The 24,830-nt window shown below is 42.0% G+C and overlaps 1 protein-coding gene across 6 annotated transcripts in view; it reads left to right on the top strand.

Annotated features, from left to right (window-relative positions):
• The first annotated feature begins 240 nt into the window (after window positions 1–240).
• Window positions 241–24,830, top strand: part of LOC309700839 (kalirin-like) — a 56,492-nt gene continuing 31,902 nt past the window's right edge. For 5 of the 6 annotated variants that reach the window (XM_082524666.1, XM_082524664.1, XM_082524663.1 and 2 more), the window contains exons 1-22: window positions 241–777; window positions 10,498–10,572; window positions 10,684–10,798; window positions 12,255–12,447; window positions 13,299–13,522; window positions 13,760–14,084; window positions 14,742–14,864; window positions 14,954–15,145; window positions 15,257–15,388; window positions 15,473–15,607; window positions 15,701–15,793; window positions 16,065–16,187; window positions 16,265–16,381; window positions 16,471–16,545; window positions 16,634–16,756; window positions 16,880–16,932; window positions 18,804–18,951; window positions 19,036–19,232; window positions 19,326–19,423; window positions 21,440–21,603; window positions 21,695–21,814; window positions 22,405–22,484. In XM_082524666.1, coding sequence (XP_082380792.1) covers window positions 723–777; window positions 10,498–10,572; window positions 10,684–10,798; window positions 12,255–12,447; window positions 13,299–13,522; window positions 13,760–14,084; window positions 14,742–14,864; window positions 14,954–15,145; window positions 15,257–15,388; window positions 15,473–15,607; window positions 15,701–15,793; window positions 16,065–16,187; window positions 16,265–16,381; window positions 16,471–16,545; window positions 16,634–16,756; window positions 16,880–16,932; window positions 18,804–18,951; window positions 19,036–19,232; window positions 19,326–19,423; window positions 21,440–21,603; window positions 21,695–21,814; window positions 22,405–22,484 — 2,960 coding nt within the window. In that variant the 5' untranslated portion in view covers window positions 241–722. Of the gene's footprint in view, window positions 778–10,497; window positions 10,573–10,683; window positions 10,799–12,254; window positions 12,448–13,298; window positions 13,523–13,759; window positions 14,085–14,741; window positions 14,865–14,953; window positions 15,146–15,256; window positions 15,608–15,700; window positions 15,794–16,064; window positions 16,188–16,264; window positions 16,382–16,470; window positions 16,546–16,633; window positions 16,757–16,879; window positions 16,933–18,803; window positions 18,952–19,035; window positions 19,233–19,325; window positions 19,424–21,439; window positions 21,604–21,694; window positions 21,815–22,404; window positions 22,485–24,830 lie in introns of all 6 variants that reach the window. The other variant, XM_082524661.1, reaches the window with a different exon arrangement.

The following is a 24,830-nucleotide window of genomic DNA, read 5'->3' as shown; positions in this document are numbered from 1 at the left end:
AATGTTAAAAATGATATGAAATACTCTAAATATAATAGAGTTTAAAATAAATATGTTAAATAAGAGGATAATATAATAAATATATTATAATTAATATAATTTAATATAATATAATAAAGTGGAGGCTGAGTAAGCCGATGGCGTCAGCCTCCGTCACGTTAACGGGAGCCGCGCTCGTAGTACCGACGGCAGCCTTAACGTTATAGTAACGGGGGGTGAGCAGGGGGTGGGGAGCGGTGCAGCAGATGCTGCAGCCCTCGTGCATAGCGCCCCCCTCCATCTCTCCGGTGCGCCTGCGTGCTGAGACACACACCGACACAGAACGTCCGTCCGCCTGGACCGACAGGAGGAGAGAGAGAGAGAGACTGAGGGGGGGGATACCGGGGGCAGTAACGGTAACGGAGGCAGTAACGGTGACGTGATGTGATGCGATGCCGCGCGGGATCACGGTAACGTAAGAACAGCAGCAGCAGCAAGAGGAGGAGGAAGAGGAGGAGGAGGACAGTCGAGGCTGAGCCGGGGAGGATGCAGTAGTGATCGGTACCGGGAGGAGGGGAACACATCCGACCGAGCCTGCACCGACCCGATCTGATGTAAAGCAGCAGGGATGGACGGGTAGGCAGGGAGGAGGCGCGAGGAGCGGAGCGAGCGACGGTACATAACGGAGGAGAGAGCGCGAGGAGGAGGAGGGCGGCGGAGCAGCGCGAGGAGGAGGAGGGAGGATGAATCCGGTGGATGGAGGAGGAGAAGCGGGCCCGGACGGCCTGGCGACGGCAGGTAGGGTGTGTGTGTGTGTGTGTGAGTGAGTGTGTGTGAGAGAGAGAGCTGCTGTCGCCATGATGCCTCCACATCCGCCCATTGACTCAGTGTGTGTGTGCCCTATATGCTACATACCATGAATGTGTGTGTGTGTCAGCATCTCTCTGTCCTGTCGCTCAGATGTGTGTGTGTAGGGGGTCCCACCAAGGAGGATTATGGGAAGGCCTCCTTGCTTATTGAACATGTGTGTGATGTAATGTAGTGTGTGTGTATTTTATATTCTAACACTGAAACACTGTATCTAGAGGTGGAGGCAGCAGGAGCTGTGCAGGAGCCCCCGAAACCTCCAGCCCCCCCAACCGACCCCACGAACACACTGAGGTCTATATGTTGGAGGCAAGCTGCTCCTCCAGCTCGTTTTGATCTCTCTCTGTCTCTTTTTTTCTTTCTTTCTTTCTTTTTTTTTTTTTTTACAAAGTTTGCTCAAACAATCGTCAAACAATCGTCTTTCCAGGCAAATGCAGATAGAGCACCAAAAACTGCAGTTCCCCAAATGTCCACTGGAGGCAGGCTCCAGCAGTGAGTCAGTCCTCATAGACTCCCATGTTAAAATATCTACCTGTACAACAGAAATACACATGGTTGCAGCTGCTGTAGAGGCTTAAAGTTTGCATTGTGAGGGGTGTGGCCTCTTTGACTGACAGGTAGATGGCGACCCAGGCAGCCCAGCTCAGCAAAGCAGCTAAATGGAGTCCCCGAACAGGACATCTGGACCATGTTTGTGCTTTTGGCTGCTGTGCAATCAGGCTGTAAATTTTTATATAAACCTGCAGACAGAAAACATCGAAGGACATATTTGAGAGGCTCCAACCAGTGGTAACTACTACCAGCCCATCTGGGAATCTGGGAATAATCAACTATTTTAGTGTATATATCTGGACATACAGTAAAACAGAGGCTGTTATCACCCAGCAGTCATAACAGTTATTATGACTGTTGGGTCACCTTTCACCCCTCCAACTTCCATCTCCTTAAGCTGGATAAGCTGTTAAAAACAAAAAAACCCAAATTTGACATAATATCACAGAAATTGGAGAATGTTCAACATCCACATTTAAGAAGCTGCTGCCTGAAAATGTTTAATTAAAAATGACACAAAAAATGATCCATCACTTAGCAAATGTAATGGATTTTCTGTCTTTCCTGAAGCTTTTCTGAGATGAACGTGTGATTGTTTCTTATTTATTTTAATGATCAGGACTGCAGCTAATTATTTTCCCCGCTGATCAATCCGCTGATGATTTCCTCTTCGGCTGTGTGAAGTGGCTGAGAAAAAGCAAAAAGGGAAAAAGGAGAAGCAGCGAATCCTCGTACTACAGAGGATGAAAATGTGCTTGATCTAAATAAAGCTGCAGTAGAGGGACGAGTTAACATGAAAAGGAAATACTTGAAGTACAAGTACCACAAATCTGCACTACAGCACGGTGTCCATCTGAACTATGTATAGTAGGTGGATGGGTTTAATACAGCACATATTAGTCTTAATTTTTCTTAATATAATGAAAAAGTGATATTAAGGCAAATGAAGCCCGGAAGACTTATTGTCATTTTGAAAGATTTACTGCTTTTCTCTGCAACTGGTTTGGTTTCTTGTTGCTTTATGGGCTAAATAATGAAATAAAACCAGAGTTAACAGATTCATTTATAGTGAAACCAGACATTAAGTTCTCTAGTGTCATCTTTTAGGGTTTTGGGGGGTATAATTGGTGAATTGGTTGCGCTTCCTAAAAATGGTCCACCAGTTAAAGCTGGTTACGATAGTGTAATGTCTTGCTGTGATATGACCCTTTGATTGTCTGTGATTGACTGGTGCTTTTGATATCCCAAATCCATCTGATAACTTCTGTCAGGATTGGTCTGAAGATCATCTGTGCCAAATTTAGTGCCAGCTGGAAAAAAAAATTGTGGCCTCAGGAAAAGTTTGAACTTTTTCTTTGAACTCACCTTGATCTAAGGAATTCAGCATACCCCATGACGAAAATGGATAGATGATTCAGAAGTTACTTGTCTAAACACACCTCCAGCTTTAATCCTAGAGATCGGCTAAAGACCCAATAAACACTGGTCATTAGAGAACTAGTTGGTGGTTGCTGGCAATTGGTTGGTTGCAAAGCGGTATATGGTGGTGCATCAAAAACCTTTTTGTGATTGTTTTAGGTGCTCTAAGATTACTGCAGTTGCCCATTGTTTGTCATTGAACACCATCTTGTTTGCAAACACTTGCCAACTACTTGCCAAGAAGCACTGAAGCTGTGAAATGTTTGACTGTGATTGAGAATGTTCACCTTTTTGAAACATGTTGGTTGCGACAGTAAGACTTTTACTTTGAAGATACGATTTGTACTTCACTTTGTACAGTTTTAAAAGCACTCAGAGAGTAAATGGTGAGTTTTTGCAGACAAGTCAGTGTTTTCCATGCAAATTGTAGGCCACCATCTCAATCTATTAGCGACCAAATCAATCACAATCAGTGTTTTTAGTGTAGCACCGTATACCTTTTGAGAGGTACCGTAAACCAACAACCACTTGCCCACCAGTGATGGAATAAACTCTGTGTTTATCGACTGGTCTCTATTTTTCTGAGTAGGTACTAGTGGATAAAGGCTACACATGGCTGTCTGACTGAGGCTTATACGCCAAAATTTAGCACGCTTTACGTCTCCACAAACATTTCTGTGAGCTGGCGCCGTAGATTTTGTTTAATTCTTCAGAGGACTTAACCTTGGCGGAGGTAATTTCAGAATGTGTACTGAATAATGAAAGTAATCAGAAGCTTTTTTTGATGATCAGTTAATCAGCTTCTCATATTTGAACATACAACTATTTTCATGACCTTGGCAGAGGTAATTAGGAGCTGCATAATGACACTTAAAAAAAAAAAATTAATAAAAGCTTCTCGGATATACTTGCAGCTTTCCTTTATTGAATCTCAGACTGTTGGTCTGAGAAAACAGGACATCACAGTGAACTTGAAAAAAATATTTTCTAAACGTTTACTTACCGAAAGATTGAAGAGATAGTTGAAAAACCAATCCGAAGATTATTTAATATAGTGAAATGCGACCTTAGTCTACAGTTCACAAACTGTGGTATGATATGACTATGAATAAGCATAATAAAGCCTAAGGCTAGTGGACCAAACAGCCTTATTAGCTTCACAAATTTCACTGCTGCCCTTCAGTAGTGGTTGGGATTCATTTTGGTGAATCAAACATAGCATAGTAAGAGCCAAATATTGTTCAGCTACAAGAGTGAAACTTGTTTCTTCACGAAATCTCTTCAAAAGAGCAAAATTAGGCCAGCAAGGAATCTAGGAAGAAGTAGAATTCCTGAAATCAGTGCCTCAAAGGAATAAAACATATAATAATTTCTAATGGCAGCTAATGATAATAAACACAACCAATAAAACTAGAAACCAGAAGAAAATAAAACAGAACTGCAAAAAGTGGCTGTTGCACAGAGGCATGCATTAACCAAGCAGACCATCCATGAGACAAACCAGACTGTGTTTTTAGAACCACACAAATGTCAAAAGGCATTAAAGGCTTTGTTGTTCCAATTAAATATGCTGGGATGTACAGAATATAAGGAACACTGAGGAGGCTTTACAAGGATATAGCTCGACAACCTTGCTAATGTTTTGCTGATAGTAGCAAGAAAATCTATGTGAAGATGTAAAGAGCAGCACCAGTCAGATATGGTTCAGGACATGTGCTCAGCAGGCAAACTGACCTGAATTTTGAGGGTTATGGGAAACATTTCTGACAGAAAGCAGAATTAGAAATTTCTTCTGATTTCTTCCGTTGCATATTAAAAACCTAAAAATAAAGTGTTGGATAAATAAAAAAATAAAATAACCCAGCCATGGGTTAAAATGACTACAAACCTAACATATGGATATAGGAAAAGCTGGATTACCAGCAGGGAAAAGTGGGACACAGCCCCACGGGTCCCCAAAGGGACCTGTGGTGTCTGTTTGGCAAGCTCCCTGTGGTAATTTAAATATTTGCCACAGCTGTAGCTCAGTGGTTTAGAGCAGGTTGGCCATCGTTCACAGGGTTGGTTGCTCAGTCCCAGCAGCCTCTTCATGTTTTGGACAAAAGCGCTGCTAAATGGATGTGATGTACTTATCTTTTCTGCTAGACTGTTATCAGGCAATTGACCATGAAGGAAAACTGCATCTCATCAGCGTCATTATGAATTACAGCATCTCTGCTTTCAGTTACATACAAACAATCCAGATGATCTTTAATGATCTCAGGGCTCTCTATCAGTTGATTTTATGCTTTTACGCTGTGTTCAGTCACACATTATCACATTTTAACTGGCAAGCAACCAACGTGGGGCTGTGTCGTGTTCCAGGAAGGTTATAGCTGTAAGACAAAGTAGGAATAATAATAACTTGCAGAAGTCAAATATCTTACAGTAACAAGAAATCAGCTAAATGGTGTTTGAGTAGAACAAGTGTAGGTTTAAATGTACAGTAATCAGCTGCTGTGAACATTATGGAAGAAGATATTTTAGCAAAACCACTGACAGCACTGTCAGTAACAGCAAGTTACACAATGCAACTAATGGAAAGTAGAAACACTGAGGCTAAAAGAATTTCATTATTTCACATAGGAGCATGAAGCAGTATACAGACTTTTAATGTGAAGTATTGATGGCATTTCATTGGGAAGCAGCTGACAGACTTTTATTGTGAAGTATTTGACACATTTTTATTGTAAAGCATCTTACAGACTTTTATTGTGAAGCAGCTGACAGACCTTTATTGTAAAGTCTTTGACAGATTTGGATTGTGAAACAGCTGGGAGACTTTTATTGTGAAGTATTTGACAGATTTTTATTGTGAAGCAGCGGAAAGACTTACTTTAAAGTACTTGATTAATTTTGATTGTGAAACAGCTGACAGATTTTTTTGTAAAGCATCTTACAGACTTTTATTGTGAAGAAGCTGACAGACTTTTATTGTGAAGTATTTGGCAGACTTTTATTGTGGAGCAGCTGATGGTTAAACTGTAAAGCAGTTTGTGTGATTTTTCTGTGAATGAAGCTGCATTCACGATGGAACGGCTGTGAGTAACACTGTTTGTAGCTCTTTCTCAGATCAGGCTATATGTCAGTGTAGTTCATTTTGGGCAACATAAAAACTGGATGTCTCGAGGCTGTTTTTACAAGCAGAGAAATGGCACCAAGGTCACTCAGAAAAAGAAAGTAATGTTGTATTTTTGGCCTCGGACTGCGATGTCTTCAAATCCACGAGGCTGACATTTTAGAGATTCAGAGGACACTGCGGGGAAATATATTCATTAGTTTTTGTTGTGTAATCAGTGTGATGAGTCCTGACAGACTGACAGCAAGTTCCTCTGAAGGCTTTTCATGTGCTCTGCACAGCCGCTATTTTCAGCTTGTGACTGACTCAGAGAGTGAGTGTTTTATTGGTGTCAGACAGCTTTATCAGAGTGGAAATCCCTCCTCCAAATCTCGATGGTGTCACCTTGATTGACAACCGATCGAGGATCAATCAGATGTGGCGGAACGTGCCAGGTTCAGTTGTATTTACACTCGAACAGACCTCAAACACCCACCAGCGACTCATTAGCGTCTGCAGGCTGTTAGCTTCTGCTCTCAGAGCTGCCATATATTAACAACAGGTCCACCCACTCCAACACATTCATCATCTTTTTTTTCAAATTCGGCTAATTCACGACAAACAGCAGCAAGTGAAGAGCAGGAGTGTGGAGTTTAACTCGGTAGCGATAAAGAACTGCCTGCTCTCAGTGTTCTTATTGATGATTTATCACAGAAAAAAACCCATCAGTTGCAGCACATTGGGAAGCTCATCTCAGGCTAAAGAAATCAGAGCAGGAACTGGAGTTTAGGTTTTTTTAATGGGATGCAACTAAATTCAAATTGAATGATTTTGCATTTTAATTTAAACATTGGACACTGATTCCCAAATGTATTTGATCCACAGCTTGAAGCCCACCACTGCAACTAACCATGATTTTCAGCGCAGATTAATTTACTAATCGACTGATTGATTAACCATACAGAGATTCTCACAGAGCTCAAAATCACATCAACAAATATCTGCTTTCTGAGTTTAACACTCAAAAGTAATTTGCTATCATGTCAGCTGAGGAACAGTGGCCAGTTCTCCTGTATGGGAAGCACAAACTATGAAATCTTTGAAAAACTACTTATCAGAATGTTAAACTAGATGCTGATTGATTTTCTGTCCATTAGCTGGTTCCAGTAATCATTAACCAAGCGTAATTGCTGCAGATCTATTGAAGGCTGAAGTCTTTTGTGCCCAACATCAGCTGAGACAGTCTCAAGCCCACCACTGCCCTCTGTAGGATACAGTGGATATAGTCAATTAATGTTTAAATGGACTTTTATATCTTATTTTATTATTCAATAGGTGGGGTTTCCTTAAAATATTAATACTATTGATTGATTCAGTGAAGATGGCTCACCACCGCTTGCTTTTACTGAGCTGCAACTATACCCCTGATCTCAATCTCAAGTTTCTTTCTTGAGCAAATGACCTTTAGCTACTTTGACCAAAGAACAGTGGAAAGTTGTCTTCATAGCGCATTATAGCCTTTGATGTCCGGTCCAATCCATTCAAACTCTCAGATGAGAGCAAACACCTACTTGAAAGACTGATTGTTAGCCTGGACACCAGGCAGCTTTGTTTTAGCATGTTGCTTGTTTAGGTTCTTCGTTTTTGCCGGATCATGAAGTGCAGACCATTTTCTTGTAGAGATGTAAGTAAAGATGATGGTTTGTGTTAACTATTCTAGTTTGCTTTGGTAACCTTGCACGTTGAACAGTTACACTGCAGAGGTACAATGTGGCACCAAGGGCTCCTGACTGAAGGTGAGAAGCTAGCCCTTATTATACTCTGTCGAGAACACGGACAGCTGGAGATGCCACAGTTGAGTAGTCACTCCTGTTATATTTCTTTTGAAGTCCACTTGAAGTCTGCTGCCTGGGGCACAAGCATAGTCGGTGCATAGTAATTCAAAGTCTCTGCAGATGAGTTTGTACAGTCACAAAAACTGGCAGGCATGTGGGCGTCCACATGGACCCTCCCACTCAGCATCTAATTATAAAATTTACAGTTACTCAGACCCAAGCAGAACCTAGCATTCTTTCAAATATGGAGAAAACAATCAAGTTCTTTTGACTTTCTATTATAAGACTCGACTTATGGAACAGAAGAAGTCTGGGTATTTTGCCACATGGGAAAAGGATTAAAACAGTGTAGCTCAGCAGTCATCTGAAAGCAGCAAGGCTGAGTTTAATCACCAAGAGAAACAGTTATTCTAAACCCAATTGTCATTAAACATGCATCTTCCCATTTCCAAAAGACAGTTAGTAAAGTCTTCAGTAATTCACTGCAAGTCTACAAATTACTCCTGCAGGGTCTAAGCACTGGGAAATTTTATATTTTCCAAGATGTTTTTCTTCATGGTTATTCACATATAAAAAGAGTCTTAAAGGGATTGTTTAATGATAAAGCAAGACTTTAAGTACTTGAACTGAAGGAAACTGTAACTTGTTTTTAGATTCATCAAAATATTTCATTTCTCATCCAAGTGTTTTGTTTTTGTTTTTTTCAGCTCTAACAGCTGGTGAGGAATCCCAGGTATAATTAACTGATAAGCAGTTAATTAACATCACAAAAATTAAATCAGCGCTGGACCCAGTAAAGCAGCCCTATGCCTCACCACACATTCAAGTACAAAGTAATAAAAAAAAAAAAAGAATTGAAAAGAAAAAAAAACCAGTAGAACAGTAGTGGAGTTGTGACCCTGGAGGTGGTCCTAATAACCGTTCACCCACCCTGTCTTTAGCTTAGTTGTTTAATAAATATATGAGCAAAGTTGTGAAGCAAAGTATATAGGTAATTAGGGACTTTTCTAATCCCACTAGAGCTTAAATACCTAGGACTCGCCGTGAGCCTTTCGAACTGAAGAAGCCCTCTGAATGAGAATCAAGAATCAAAAAATATGTCTAGTTGCTGTCAACTCAAGAGCATAAGACTTCCATGACCTGGATGACCAAAAACCTACACAGGCCATGTAGGGCTCATGGATGCAAACATGGAAATCAGCAGATATACTACAGGTACCCCGCACCGTTAGGTGAAGATTAGGGAGTTCTAACCATAAAGGAAGAGAAAGGAGGTACAGTGCTGTTGATGTTTGTCCTTCCTTTGGTAAAAAATAGCTGTTGGTGAAAGCTAAAATGAAGAGGCCTGCTTACAGATTCATTGACCAAATCAGGGTATTTTTCCACATGGGGACCGGATGCAAAACAGTGCAGCTCATTAGTCATCTGAAGGTAGAACACAGTTTGACTTCTGTTATTGTTGTTGGTTGATTTTTTTGCAGAAAATATTGAAAATGAACTCCATAATTTGGATGGTTTATTTTTGTAACAGCCTATGGTTTAAATCACATTTAGTCTTCAGTCATTCCCATAGTCTTTTGGGGCTTTTCTACTTTCTGTTTGAAGTAAATATTCTTATCACAGTGAATTTATGTGTAGGTTATTTGGGTTATTATCACACATGGGTGTGGCCTGACTAAAACCCTTGATGGATTATCAGGGGTCTGAAGCTGATTAGTTAATAAGTCAGTCTGGGTCAGTCTGACAGACACGGATGGAGAAGGAGAAATAGGGTGCTGCAAGCAGGGAGCTTAAGTTGCAGAAGTGTTTCTCTTCTCCTTCCTGTTTTTAGGTTTTCTCTCTGAGGGTTATTGCTGCTCGTTGAGCTGCTAATGTGAGACATTTAATGCCTTCATTGTGTGTGTGTGTGTGTGTGTGTGTGTGTGTGTGTGTGTGTGTGTGTGTGTGTTGGATTAGCTTTCTCCCCGCTGTGGAGGATGATCTGACGCACATGGGAGGCCGTCTGCAACACACACTTATGTTTGTACTCCTAGCTTTGTGGGGACCGCCAATGACAAAATGTGTTTTCAGGCTCCTACACCATGACAAACCTAAACCTGATCAAATGTTAAAAGCACATCTCAACCCCTGAAAACAGACCTTTGTGGGGGTTTTTTTAGAGATAATGTCCTCACAGGGTCTTAAATTCAGCACAGTCCTCACAAATATAGGCATACAAGTACACAAAGACATGCTCCCTGAGCTGCAGGAGCTTTTTAATTGAAATGTCTGTCAGCTCCTCGTGCTGAAGCCTGATTTTGGTAGATGAGAGGAAGTAGTTTGATGTTTCCTTGTCCTTTATTTCCTAACTTTCAGCCTGTAGGTGTTTTTCACCACACTGGTCCCACTCAAATATCTTGAGCTGGAACGATAAGTCAGTGTGGAGTTTTTGACCACTCTTAGTAATATTTTTACATGACGGCATCCCAGTGTGGTCGGTAGTGTGGGTGACACAGTATTCATGCCAGTTTCACAATGCCCCACTGATAGAAAGTTGGTGGTGAAGTGAAGAAAGCTGCTGAAAATAATGTGATTAGAAATATTTCAACAATAGACATGTTGGCCAATCAGAAAAAAAGTAGGCCGTTGATAAAGGGGGCTTGAAGAGTGTTTGTGTTTCACCTTTGATTTGGGGTTCCTATGGTGGTAGATCTCTAGCTGGACTAGACAAAAGCCAGCAGCTCAAGATTTCCTCTATCTGTCTTTCAGGTTCTGGTAAAGCCGAGTGTGTCCGGGCAGTCGATGTCCTGACGGTGCTCAGAGAGAAAGTGGCCTTCGTATCGGGTAAAAACAAACAAGCAAAGAAAATAGAAAAACACTAATACTGCTGCAGGTTTTATCCCAGCTTGGTCTTCATGTAACTCAGTTTGAGTAACTGCTCTATGTGTTTTCCAGGTGGACGGGACAAACGAGGTGGACCAATCCTGACCTTCCCTGCGAGGACCAATCATGATCGAATAAAACAGGAGGACCTCAGTCGGCTGGTCACTTACCTGTCCACGATACCCAGGTAGAGCTGTTTTGCAGAGCTTACCTAGATATTAGTTAGCCTGGGGTACGTAGTATATATACTTTGTCAAAATGTTATGAATAGACACAGTTTTGTGAATTGGGATTGTTAATTTTACCATTATAGATCATAAAAACATTGATTTCTGTAATGACTCACTGCCTTCACTGTTTTGAAGGCCAAAAGGCTCTTAGGGGCTTAAGCAAGTGTTGGCTGCTTTCAGTCTTATAGAAAAACCCTTTTATGTCAACATAGTCAACTAAAGGTCATCTACAGGTTACAATTACTGTGGAGTAACACAAGGTTCCATTTTAGGTGCTATTTTATTTTGTATTTATAAGCTTCTATTCAGCTAAATTTCATTGCTATGTAGACAACACACAGGGGAACTGTGCAAAAGCCTAGCTGTAGTTTAAAACTGTTGGATGATACAAAGTTTTCTTTAGCTGAATAATTGAAAATCAGATAGTTCAGTCTTATTGTTTAATCCTACAAACTGTAGTGCTCAAATGAAAGTTTCTTTGAAACCATGTTTACAAATACCAGAAATTTACGAGCTCGGTTTGACCCGACCCACGGTTGTCGAATTAAGACCTGTTTTCAAAATTAAACTAAGGCTTTTAAATCCACACCTGGAAAAACACATCCAAGCCTTTATAGTGTTACAGGCTTGACCGTGGCAGTTCTGTCCTCTCTAGTTTGAAATGCAGCAGCTTGGCATGTATTAGCAGATGGCATCACGTCTCCCGGATCCTGGCTTCTCTCTTTTGTCTTCCCACATGTTATAGATTTGATTTCAAGATTTTCCTCATCACTTTTAAAGCATGTCTAGCCCCGAGCCTTATAGCAGAAACGCTGAGACTAAATGAGCCAGCTTGTGGCCTGATAGCCTCGGGTGGGTCCTTTTAAAATTGTGCTTTTGCAGGACCCCTCCACCTAGAATGGCCTCACAGAAACAGTCAACGACTTTAATTTGCTTAAAACTTTTATAGAGTTGGTTTTTGTCATTGAAAATGATATTGTCTTTTATGTCCCTTGTCTGGTTGTCATCTTTCAGATGTGCTGTTTATTACATATGTTCCCTCAGTCGTCACTGGCGTTTGTTTATTCTCCTTTTCTTTTTGTTTGAGTATTTTGTTTTTTGATTGTTTGTTGAAGCACTGTGTAAAACCTTTTGTATTTTGTATTTTTTTTTATTTTAATGCACTATCAGGAAAAAATCCAGTAAAATGCCAAAAAATAACAGTGTAAATTCCTGTTCAGGAAATTCCAGTTATCAAGTCATATCCTCAAATAGTATTTAGCATCTTTGAGTTAAGCTATCTTTAAAGAAATGTCTTAACCAGCCAAGACTTGGAGGAGCTACTACTACTAACTAACATGGGTCAAATCTTTGTAGAAAAAATAGTACCTGGATCGTATTACCAGCTTTTGCATCTGTGTGTCTTTCTGTCAGTGAGGATGTGCGTGCTCGTGGCTTCACCGTGGTGGTGGACATGCGCGGCAGTAAGTGGGACAGTGTGAAGCCAGTACTGCGAACGCTGCAGGAGTCATTTTCCTCCAACATCCACACAGCGCTGCTCATCAAACCTGACACCTTCTGGCAGAAACACAAGACCAACCTGGGCAGTGCCAAGCTCAGCTTCGAGGTGCGTTACTGCACAGTGAAGATCAGCTGTCATTACCTTAAGTGCCAGTTCTCCTGCTGATGCCACCTGAAGCGCTTCTACAGGCAGTACTGTTAAACTGAGTGTACTGACTTTTAAATGAAGTATTACTACAGCTAAGAAGAGTACTGCTCCACTGACTACTGTGCCCAAGTGAAAAACCACTAATGTTAGATGTTCTTCTAAAATTACCCCTTTATCACATACTAACACTACACCTAAATGAAGTGCTCATGTTACAGAAGTTACTGCTACTACTTACAACCTGTGTGTACTATAAGATAAGATAAGATAAGATTACCTTTATCAGTCCCACACGTGGGAAATTTTTTTTGTCACAGCAGGAAGTGGACAGTGCAAAAGTTATATAGCAAAAATTTGAAAATAATAAGAATAAAATACTGTACACAACTGTACAGAATAGAATAAAATAAAATACTATATACCGTTGAATAAATAGAATAAAATATACAATAGCATAAAAGTAGAATACAAATGCTTTATACAACTGAGTAAAAATACAACTTTGTCAGAAAAAGAGTATTGCACTTAGTGTCATTGCACACGTGTGGATGTGTGTGTTTGATCAGTTGGAGTCTTTGTTGTGGAGTCTAACAGCAGTGGGGAGGAAAGACCTGCGAAATCTCTCCGTCCCACACCGTGGGTGCCGCAGCCACTGAAGGAGCTGCTCAGTGCTGTCAGAGTCTCCTGCATGGGGTGGGAGATGTTGTCCATCAGGGATGACAGCTTAGCCACCGTTCTCCTGTCTATAGTACAACTACTCAGTTCTTGACATTCCCCTGCAGTATGCAGTAACCTGTTTCTGTCTCCAGACAAGCCTGGTGTCCGTGGAGGGTCTGTCCCGGCTTGTCGACCCCTCCCAGTTGACCTCTGACCTCGGCGGCTCATTGGAGTATGACCATGTAGAGTGGACTGAGCTACGCCTGGGCCTGGAGGAGTTCTCAGGGGCCGCCACACAGCTGCTGGCCCAGCTGGAACAGCTAGAGGCCGGACTGAACCGCATACCAGAGCCGCAGGATGTTGATGAGGCCCGCAAGTGAGTGTTTTTTTTTCTCTCGTGTTTACCATATAATCTTAACCGCTTACCTACAAAATTACACACAATTCCAGTGAGATTTCATGAATCTTCCGAGTTGGCGCACAGGCAAAGAAAGCACCCGTTAGATTTTGGTGTGGATCTGGAACACTTCCTTTAAAACTGCAAACCTTCTTGGCAAATTAGCTCTTTCAAAGGTCATTAAAGCCAAGTCTCCCTCCATGTTTCTCTCTCTAGACTTCTTGAGGAACATGGTCGTCTCCGTAATACTATTGCCACAGCACCAGTTGATGCACTTGACCGAGAAGGCCGGTGTTTACTCCAACGTATGCGCCTTGGCCCTTCACACGGTGACACCTCTAATGAAGGTGGTGGGGGTGGCGGCAGCCATGGCAGCTGGCTCTCAGGTGGGGCGGACTTCCAGAGCGTGGCTCCAAAGGTTTCGTCCCTGCTGGACCGACTGCAGGCGGCTCGCACCCACCTCCTGCAGAGCTGGAGTGACAAGAAGCTGCACCTGGACCAGGCGCTGCAGCTACACCTCTTTGAGCAGGACGCCACCAAGGTGAGGTTTATGTTGTGATAAGCAAGTATGAAACCTAACGGGTTGGAAGCAGAATGAAAAAAAAATTTTGTTTGCTCTGTTAATGTACGTGCTGTCACATTTCTCGAAAGACTGACTTAAGTTCTGGGGGGTTCTCCCATGTGTCGACAAACATCATGTTTGTTTTCATGAGAACAAAGCTGCAAATCACAGTTGACAGGTTGCAAATTAGGTGACATGTGTTTCAGGCAGGAGAAGATGTCAGCCCTTAGAGTAAAGTACAAAAATGAATAAAGATTTTATAACGATCCTTCTCGCAGAGTTAATGTCTGTTGAGCCTCTGGATGGTAACACTGGAAATGGTTTTTTGAGCTACTTTTGCATTGCCTAACCTCGCTTTTTCACACATTGTTTGGCATCCTTTACATTAAGTTTGTAATGAGTTTCATGGTGCTTAAATTAAATGCAATAACTTTTGCACCAAGTTTGCCATCTTTTATGATGCTCTGCATTTCATTGTATTATGTATTGTGTCCATCAAATTTAAGTTTTCAATCTCTCACTTTCAGTTTGATGTCCCTTACATTAACGCTTCTTAATCTTTTGTTTTATTCACATCAACCTTAGCATCCTGGACAGATAGCTTGATGCTAACCTTTCTGTCTCCCTCTATCTTAGATGTCCGAGTGGATCGGTCACAGTAAAGAGCTGTTCATGCAGAGCCTGGTGGAGGTCGGTCAGAACCACCAGCACGCTGTAGACCTCCAGACACAACACCAGCACTTCACCGCCAACTGCATGGTCAGTCAGCGAGTGCACATGTATTTGTGTGTGTGTTTATGTACAGAGTGATTTTAATGAGCTGAATCAACATGTTTGTGTTTGTGCAGAATGGCAGCGTGAACGTGGACAGTGTTGTCACTGTGGCGGCGAGGCTCGCAGAGGCTGGTCATTATGGTGCAGAACGGATCGCCATGGTTTCATCAAAATTACAGGAAGACTGGAAGTCCCTGACCACGGCACTGGAAGAGCGCAGCAACACGCTCGCCATGGCAACCGGCTTCCACCAGGGGGCAGAACAGGTGACCCATATTGATTTATATTACCATACTTGTCTCCTCTTATATGACACTGCAACAGTCAGGTGATGTTCTCATGTCAAAAAACCTACTTGTCTGTCTCTCCCTGTTTAGTTCCTGCATCGGGTGGAGGGCTGGGTTCAAGTGTGCTCTGAAGGGTCACTGCCATCGGCGACAGCAGAGCTGGAAGCTGCTGTAAAAAAACACCAGGAGCTCAATGAAGAGATCTCTGCAAACTACACACAGGTACATGCCTGTCTGTGCTCTCAAATCCTGTGTGTGCTAGACAGCTGTCTGTCTCATTGTTTATCAACACCTGTCCTTCTTCAGGTCAGCGAGAGCGGTAAAGCATTACTGGATGTCCTCCAGCGCTGCCCAGCATCAGATTCTGACGAATCAGTGCCCAAACCTGACTTCACTGCCGCCACACACAGCATCATGGGAGTTCTCCACCAAGTGATGCAGGTATGTCCCTCCGTGACCTGTCTCACATCCTCCACATCCAATGTGCAGACAGCAAGATACGTGGAGTGATACAGACTGTCTTCTGTTTTGCAGGGTCACCATGAAGTGGAGAGGGCATGGCAACACCGCAAGCTCCGCCTCCATCAGCGCCTGCAGCTGTGTGTGTTTCAGCAGGATGTTAAACAGGTATGACCAAAAAATGTAGATGCTGATCCAGTTTGAAATATGGATGTATATTCAGAGCCAGATTCTGAAGAATCCACTTCAATGTCCAAACTAAAATTCTTATAGCCACACATTATATTAAATGTTAGGGTTTCTTTGTTTTATAAATTATCTAAAATCTTAGATATTTTTGTGCATTTGTATAATCAAAGTTGTGTACCATTCAAAAATTCTGAGCTCAGGAGAAAAAAGATCTGAGATTCAGGTTAACCTCCACATGTCTGTCTCCCAGGTGTTGGACTGGGTGGAGCAGCATGGTGAGGTTTTCCTGAACAAACACACTGGCGTGGGGAAATCTCTGCACCGAGCACGAGCGTTGCAGAAACGCCACGACGACTTCCAGCAGGTCGCACAGGTACCATAGGCTCAAGACCCACATATAGTTGATCTTTAAGTGCAGCTGCAGCATCCTAATTTCTTCCTCTTTCTTAGAACACATACACCAACGCGGAGAAGCTTCTGGAGGCAGCAGACCAGCTGGCTCAGTCTGGAGAGTGTGAAGAGGAGGAGATTTACCAGGCGGCCCGAGACCTGGAGCTCCGCATGCAGGTGTGTCTGTTGAAGGGAGGGGAGAAGGCGGGGCTGTGTTGTAGTTTATATGCTGTGAATGTGTGGTTTACACTTTTTACATATCACAGGCCTTTATCCAGCGTGTTGAACAGAGGAAGCTGCTGCTGGATCTCGCTGTGTCTTTCTACACGCATACAAAGGAGGTAATACACATTGACACACACTTTGTAACCACTCGTCAGAGGTAATATTATTAACAGTAGCTGGTCTTCCTCTCTTCTTCTCCTCCAGCTCTCAGCGTGGATGGATGGACTCCAGAAACAGCTCTCCTCAGATGTCCTCGTCTGCCCAGACACTGTGGAGGCTCTTCAGACTCTCATAAGCCAGCAGCAGCAGCAACAGGCCAACACACAGGTAACAGCCCAGCTGTGACCTCTGACCTTAAGTCTAACCCTGTCATAACAACCTAACACCCGCACCTGACCCCTGATCACCTCTAACCCTCACACTAACCCGAGCTCTAACCCTGACCTACAGGAAGCTGCGATGAGTGTCATCCGAGAGGGAGAAGACCTCATCCTGCAACTGAGGTACACACACACATACACAGTGGGTGTGTTTGTTTTAAGCCACAGTGCTGCACTGCTTACTAGTGCATGTCATTATTGAAGATCTAGATGTGTTCTGCAAACAGCTCTCTGAGCCTGTCTGGTCTGGTCTGTGTGGCTTTGTTTGTTTTACTTGATTATTTAGAAAGTCCATATGCACCAACTTTGTGAACCAAATGTTGTGTTTTTCGGGTCACGTAGAACGTGTGTGGGTTTTCTCTGGATTATGGGGAACGTGTGTGTGTTTGTTTTTCGAGTTTTGTGAAATGTATGGGTTTGTTTGTTTTCTCTTCTATGTGGATTACGCAGGTGCTTTTATTTTCTGGATTATAAAGAATGTTAATGTGCACCTTAGGAATTTGTATCAAACAAAGTGATTACCGTATCTGTACAAGAAGTGATGCATGAAAATGAAGACTGTATTAGTATATCAAAGGCCCCAATTGATAGTGAGAAGAACTATTTTCTGATGAGGTAAAACACAATATTGTGCTTAAAATCACAAGAACAGCCTTCACCCAAAGTGGATTATTTGCTGGGAGGTGTTAACAAATGCCGACATGGTGCTGAGTGAGCCTAAGAGGCAACTGGAAACCAAACATTCTTCAAAGAGAAACTTTACCCACTTCTAAAGTTCGCTGTATCAAAACCTGAGGCAGTAAGACTGCTTGTTTGTTGCTTTATCTGAAGCTGTGTGATAAGGATGTGTATGCACGCTTGTAGAGTTCACTACAAAATATGTATCATGCCCAAGACTGTTTTGATTAAATAGTGAAGTCAGAAGAATTGATCATATGGATCAGTTGTTTATGGGTATAAGTACATCTTAGCTTTGAAATTTCGCTTGCCCCTTGGTGTGCATTGAAAACAAAAAGTCTGAAAACCACGGAGGTAGATTATGTTAAGTTTGTGTAGAATTGATTGCAAGACAAATTCTGTGTTTGGGAGAAATTAAGAAATTCATGAATTGAAAATGAACTGGTCTCTGTGGTAAAAACACAGTTGACCATAAAGGTAAAGCTGTTGATTTACTGTTTGATCTGCATTCCTACGCTCACCTGTGACCACCAGCTGTGGGCAGTGATCGAAATAATGAGATGAGAATGAGTGTGTCTGGGCTCTCCCTTTGAAATAGGGTGAGGTAATTAGAGAGGAGCTCAGAAGAGACTCACTACTCCTTTTTATTAAAAGAACCAGTTGAAATGGTTCAGGTACTTCACTAGGACACCTCCTGGATGCCTTTAAGGTGCATGTCCAATTAGGAGCAGACCCTGGGGCAGAATCTAGGTGCTGGAGGAGGTAGCTGGGTTTTTGAGTCTCTGCTTAAATTGATGTCCTAACTAGCCAGTCCTGCGTGACTGGGTAAAAAACGTATGGATGAAAATGTTTATTACTACACACAGAACTAATAAACAATAATAAAGAGTCCAAATGTTCCATGAGTACAGTATATAATGATCTATATATGACCCTTACACTCTTGTGTTTGTTTGTGGATTTAATTGTTGTGTTGGCATTTGTTTTCACTAGACAGGGCAGTTAAGAGGCCTGTGTCATGCTGATTTCTATTATAATTATAGTTGTGTTTGTTTTCAGGTTTACATAGACTTTGTGTTTGTTCTTTATGGCGTTTTGCAGCCTGTGTATTTGTTTCAGTGTTCATGCAAACTCAGAGGCCTGCACTGGGTGTTGGTGGGTGCCTTTGTGTAAGATTTGACTAATGTGTGTAGGTGCATTTGTTTTTTGATTTGTATATCCTGCAAGAATGTATTTATTTTCAGGTCAGGGCATTTTTATTTGTAGCTTTTTGAATGTTTACATATTCCTATAACGAGTGGGTGGGTTTGTTTCAGGCCCCAGGGCAGCTCGGTGGCCCATGTGGAGTCAGTGCTGCAACAGCTGGAGGAGTCTCACGTTCAGTTGGAGGAACTTTTCCATCAGAGGAAGATCCGACTTGATGTTTACTTACAGCTGCGCATATTGCAGCAGTGCACGCTGGAGGTTCATTTACATTCTACTTTTCCATACAAATTTTCCCTCCTTGCGTGAGGTTGGAAAGGTGAACTTCATGATTGTGTTTTCCAGGTTACTGGGGAAATGGACGCCTGGAAACAAGACCTGCAGAAACAGTCCCAGGACTTCTCCACCGAGAAAATAGCATCAACAAGGCTAGCAGATGCAAACCAGGACAAGCTGGCCCAGGATAAGTTAGCACTGGGTCAGTCACGTCTAGTGGAGACGACCCCCGAGGCACTAACATTAGCACAGCAGCGCATTCACAGGTAAGCGGGCCAAGATGATGTCATCGCCCTCACTCGACACAATGATAACTCTTGACGCAGGCTTTGATTCATAGATTGGTGATTGAATTGCAGGCACATGGAACGAAGGCTGGCTATGAACAACATGATTTATGAGGTCATCCAGCAAGGCCATGACCTTCAACAGTACATCACAGAGGTTGTGGCATCAGGTAAGAAATTCACTCTCATGTAGTTTACTTTTGCTGGCTGAGGCAGTCAATTAAACTGAAACATATCGACAGAAACATACATCATGTTCTTCAGTGACGTAATGTCGGCTTTGAAAAGGGGACCCAAGATTGAGTCCTGTGGTAAGGCACAAGAAATGAAAGGTGACATGAATTTTGAATTTAAGAGGTTATTAATGGGCTGCAGTAAATACTTTAGTTTAGGGGCTCTTCAGTCATTAGTGGGGTTTTATTGTTAGCAGCTGAGAGGTTTTCTCTATAGTTTCCAGAGATAGGGTTTGGGGACATAAAGGTATTTAATAAAATCCGGGTAATGTGGTTTACAATACCTAAGAGATTCTAAGATCTGTGTATGGACACCATGAATAATGCCACGGTAGACCAAAGCCCTCATGAGCTCCCCATAGTTATTAGTAAGTGGTACTGATTTCTGATAGTGTATCACTGATGTGCTCCAGGTGTCTTAAAGTGTTTTCTAGTGATCCTTGAGTGTGTTTAGAAGTTACTTAGGGGATTGTGGAAATCCCTTAATTGGATTTTGCTTATTTATTTAATTATTCTTTAAGGGATTTCTAAAGAAGATTGCTAGTGGCTGGGGATATTCCCTCAAAGAAAGGACCTTGAGACATTTCTGTTAATCATGCCCTCAGTGTTTTAGTTAGTGTCACCCTGTGGGGCTCAGTGGTTTCTGAAGTAATTGTGGGTTGTGATTTTTAACATTTCCATGGGGGGCTCCAGATATCTTGGGCGTCTGGTGATCATTTGAAGGTACTCGAGGTTCCAGAGATCCTTGACAGTTATGTACCCGAATAGGTTTCCAAGTACAAGTATTAATTTTTGAAATGTGCCAGTTCAGAGGTTGCTTTATGATTTATTATGATAATTCTAATATTTGACCTGGATTATAATTTCTTTAACCAGCAAGGTGGATATTATATTTGTTTACACGAGCTTTATATATTAACTTAACCAGCTCAGTACTGACCTGTCTAGGGTCAGGGTTGGGGTTGGTTTTAGCCAAATAGATGTTACATTTCAATTGTTTTATAACATTTCAGACATTTCAAATGTTTTATAGTTTGTGTGGACGTTCACCAAACCCAAACAATAAGCCTAACTCTATATGGGTCGCTGTTCACTGCGAGAATATTAAGTGGTTAAAAAAAACTTTAGCATGTTCTGTAATGTCTGCAATAAAGTACTGCTGCTGCTGAGTATGAAATGCAGTGTGACTGAATTAAATTTAGGTATTTCATTTTTCATTTAGTCAAGGACCGAAGAAGTTGTTTCCAGTCACACTTTGAGAATCTTGTCTTTAAAAGGTTCTGTTGGACTGGTTGGTTTGCAGAGACAACTGAAGGGGTAGTGATGATACTGAAACAGGCTATGTGGTCCTTGAAGTGCTTCCAGGTTTTCTGGTTTCAATCCAGGGCTTGTAGCTGTACTTGAGGGGGTTTTGGCTTTCCTTGAGGGGCTAATGAGGGCTTTGATGGCGTCAAACAGCAAAGCTGGCAAAAGGCCGAACGGGCACGAAGCAGAATAGTGCAGGACAGTTGCAATACAATGGCATGTTGATTATGTTTAACCTCCACAGAATAGAAGAGAATTGAATGCAGCAGAATAAAATAGAAATCAGTCAGCACATTTCATGCTCCTGCGTAGCCTCCGTCTGACCACTTCAGTAACACAGTGATGATATTAGGAGGGAGAAAGGGGGGGGGGGGGGCACCGAGGATAATGGGGGAGGGGGGAAAGGGGGATGGGGTTGCCATGGAAACTGTTCTCTGAAGCACACAGCTGGTCCCCATAGAAACCAGCGTATTGAATTTGCCATGGAGACACACAGACAAAACCTTGCATCGGTTCATGCATCCATACACATATGAACAGAGATATACACAAACAGCTGTCTTAATGTACTTGTGGGGATGTTAGCAGCCAAAACGCCGTCTAGGTCTAAAATGTGTATCTCTATGTATGTGTGTGTGTGTGTGTCAGGTATCGAGCTGTCCGAGGCAGAAGGAGGAATCTCCTCTCAGGTGGAGGAGCTGCAGCACCTCCTGCAGGACAAACAGAAGGAGCTGCAGCAGATTGCAGATCTCATACACACACATCTGGAACAGAATCTGCAGCTGAGACACCTGCAGAGCCAGGTTAAACAGGTAACACACACAGATGAACATGTGCCAGCTGCCAAGTGGGGACTAAAGGTGATGATGCTGACCTGTATCCGTCCCTGTGTATCTGTCTCAGGTGCTGGGTTGGATCTCTGAGGGGGAGGTCATGTTATCTTCCTGCATGTTGAATTCCAGCTGTTTGTCTGAAGCTGAGCAACTGCAAAGGGAGCATGAGCGCCTCCAACAGGCCATAGAGGTTATTGCACACACAATGCAAACTGTACACTCCAATTAGAAGAAGTAATAAAAAGGAGAATTATTAAATGGCTTCTACATCAAAACTATGCTAAGATATCAGGTTTCTAAACAGCATATAAATATGGATTTTCTCCACTCTATAGAAAAAAATATAGAAACATCTCTTAACAGTTTTTCTAAAAAAAAAACACAAGACAGTAACAAACACTAAAAAAACATCTGTTCAGTATTTTAAGAAGAAAGTATTTATAGCCTTACCATAACATTGCCCTTTCTGAGTAATTTACATATAGATGTATAGATGTAAATATGTGTGACTGTTCTTCAGACTTCAGGTTATCACAACATGAAATGCATCAAAATCTGAGCAGCTTACCAGCTCAGCTAAATGGATTCCTGTGGGAAACCCTGCATGACAGCGAATAAATGACCCTGCCCTCATGCAGAGGATGAGTCTGATGTGTTTGCAGTCCATCACAGCAGTCAGCTTTAGAGGTTACCACAACAACAGGGACTCTCACACACAAAGTCCTCCCGACGGATTAACGGAAATGAAGTGAATGTGCTGTGCCTTGTCTTTTTCTCCAGTCTCTCCTTCATGCTGACTCCCTGCAGAGGACCCACCAGGTGGCCCTGGCTCTGCAGCAGAGAGCAGAGCTCTTGGTCAGGTTAGTTAATCTATTATTATTAATGCTAATTAGCTGCAAATATCAAATTATTAACCACTGGTCTCATTAATTTCCAGTAAAATCTGGCTTAAAAACATTTTTATAAAGTCTTAAATACAGACATAGCAATGCTTTATCAAGTACATAGTAACCCTTTGTACAAATAATAATAATAATAATAATAATAATAATAATACATTTTATTTGAGGGCGCCTTTCAGAAACCCAAGGTCACCTTACAAAAAACACAATTAATAAAAGGAACAATAGTCATAAAATACATAAAATAAGTTAAAATTACAAAACAGAGCGTGACAACAGATAAAATCAGCATTAAAGCGAGTAAGCCAGTTTAAACAGATGTGTTTTGAGCTGTGTCTTAAATACGGAGAGGGAGTCAATATTTCTTAGTGCAGGAGGAAGAGAGTTCCAGAGCCGAGGAGCAGAGCGACTGAAAGCTCTGTTCCCCATAGTAATAAGGTGTGAGGACGGAACAGTAAGATGAATAGCAGATGATGATCTGAGAGTGCGGGAAACAGTGGTGATATGGAGCAGGTCACACAAATATGAAGGAGCAGATTTATGGATACACTTGTATGCAAGAAGTAAGATTTTAAAATTTATCCTGGCTTCTATGGGCAACCAGTGAAGCTGCTGAAGAACTGGGGTAATATGAGCACTTAACGGAGTGCAAGTTATGACCCGAGCTGCAGAATTTTGAAGAAGTTGGAGTTTATGAAGGGACCTTTTAGGGAGACCAAATAGGAGGGAATTACAGTAATCAATACGGGATGTAATAAGACTATGGACAAGGATGGCAGCAGCATGGGGAGTAAGGAAGGGACGGAGTCGGTGAATATTACGTAAATGGAAGTAAGCAGACCGTGTTATGTAATTAATGTGAGACTGGAATGAAAGAGTATTATCAAGTATGACACCCAAACTCTTAACCTGAGGGGAGGGAAGGGTGGGAGAATTTTCAACGTTAATGGAAAAGCTGTGGGATTTGGTTAAGACAGATGGTGTACCAACAAGTAAAACTTCAGTTTTATTACTGTTAAGTTTGAGGAAATTGGAGGAGAACCAGGATCTAATCTCAATAAGACAGTCTGAGAGGGAGGTAGGTGGGAGGGATGAATTGGGTTTAGAAGAAAGGTAGAGCTGGGTGTCATCGGCATAACAGTGAAAATTTATATTATATTTTCGGAATATATAACCAAGAGGAAGCATATAAATAATGAATAAAAGAGGCCCCAATACTGAACCCTGGGGCACACCAGCAGAAACAGGATAGAGAGCTGAAGAATGGGATTTAGGTTGGATAAACTGAGTGCGGTCTGAGAGATAGGAGGTAAACCAGGTAAGTGGGGTATGACTAATACCAATGGAAGCTAACCGGTTCAGGAGAATATTGTGAGAAATGGTATCAAACGCCGCACTAAGATCAAGAAGGATGAGAATGGATAGGAGACCAGAATCAGCTGCCATCAGAAGGTCATTGGTAATCCTTAACAGAGCAGTTTCTGTGCTATGATTGGGGCGGAAACCAGATTGAAATTGTTCATAGAGATTATGGTCATTGAGATGTGAATGAAGCTGGGCGGCGACAACTTTTTCAAGAATTTTTGAAATAAAGGGGAGATTTGATATAGGGCGAAGATTATCAAAGTTATTGGGGTCTGCACCAGGCTTTTTGAGAGTTGGAATAACAGAAGCCTTTTTCAGTGCTTCAGGAACAATCCCAGTGTTCAGGGAGGAATGAATAATATTGGTTATGAGAGGTGCTAAAGAGGGAAGACAGGCTTTAACCAACACAGTAGGGAGAGGGTCAAGTTGACAGGTGGATGGCTTAGATTTTTTAATGAGATTAGATACATCAGTTATGGAGGGAAGAGTAAAGCTTGAAAATAGCTGACAGGAAGACAGTGGGTAACCAGGAAGTCTACTTCAGAGTCAGGAGCTCCTAAAGAGTTAAGTTGACGGTGAATGTCTGAGATTTTACAAGTGAAAAAAGAGATAAGAGAATTGCAAAAATCAACAGAATACATCTGGGAGGGGAATGTGTCTGGAGGTTTTGTAATTTTACTGAACAATGAATAGAGGGACCTGGAGTTACCTTCATTAGAACTAATTAAACCAGAGTAGTAAGCAGATTTGGCTGAGGCAATGCAGTCCTTATAGAACAAAACATGATCATTGTGCATTTCTTTATGTACAGTAAGTCCGGTTTTCTTGAATAGACGTTCGAGTTGGCGTCCTTTAGCTTTAAGGTGACGCAGGTCGGAGGTAAACCATGGAGCTGAACGGGAAAATGAGACAGTTCGATGTTTAAGGGGAGCAAATATG

Source organism: Aulonocara stuartgranti (genome assembly GCF_965226115.1).
Source record: "Aulonocara stuartgranti genome assembly, chromosome: 23".
Lineage (NCBI taxonomy): Eukaryota > Metazoa > Chordata > Actinopteri > Cichliformes > Cichlidae > Aulonocara > Aulonocara stuartgranti.
The sequence above is the reverse complement of the archived record's forward strand: the minus strand, read 5'-3'. Positions and strand labels throughout refer to the sequence as shown.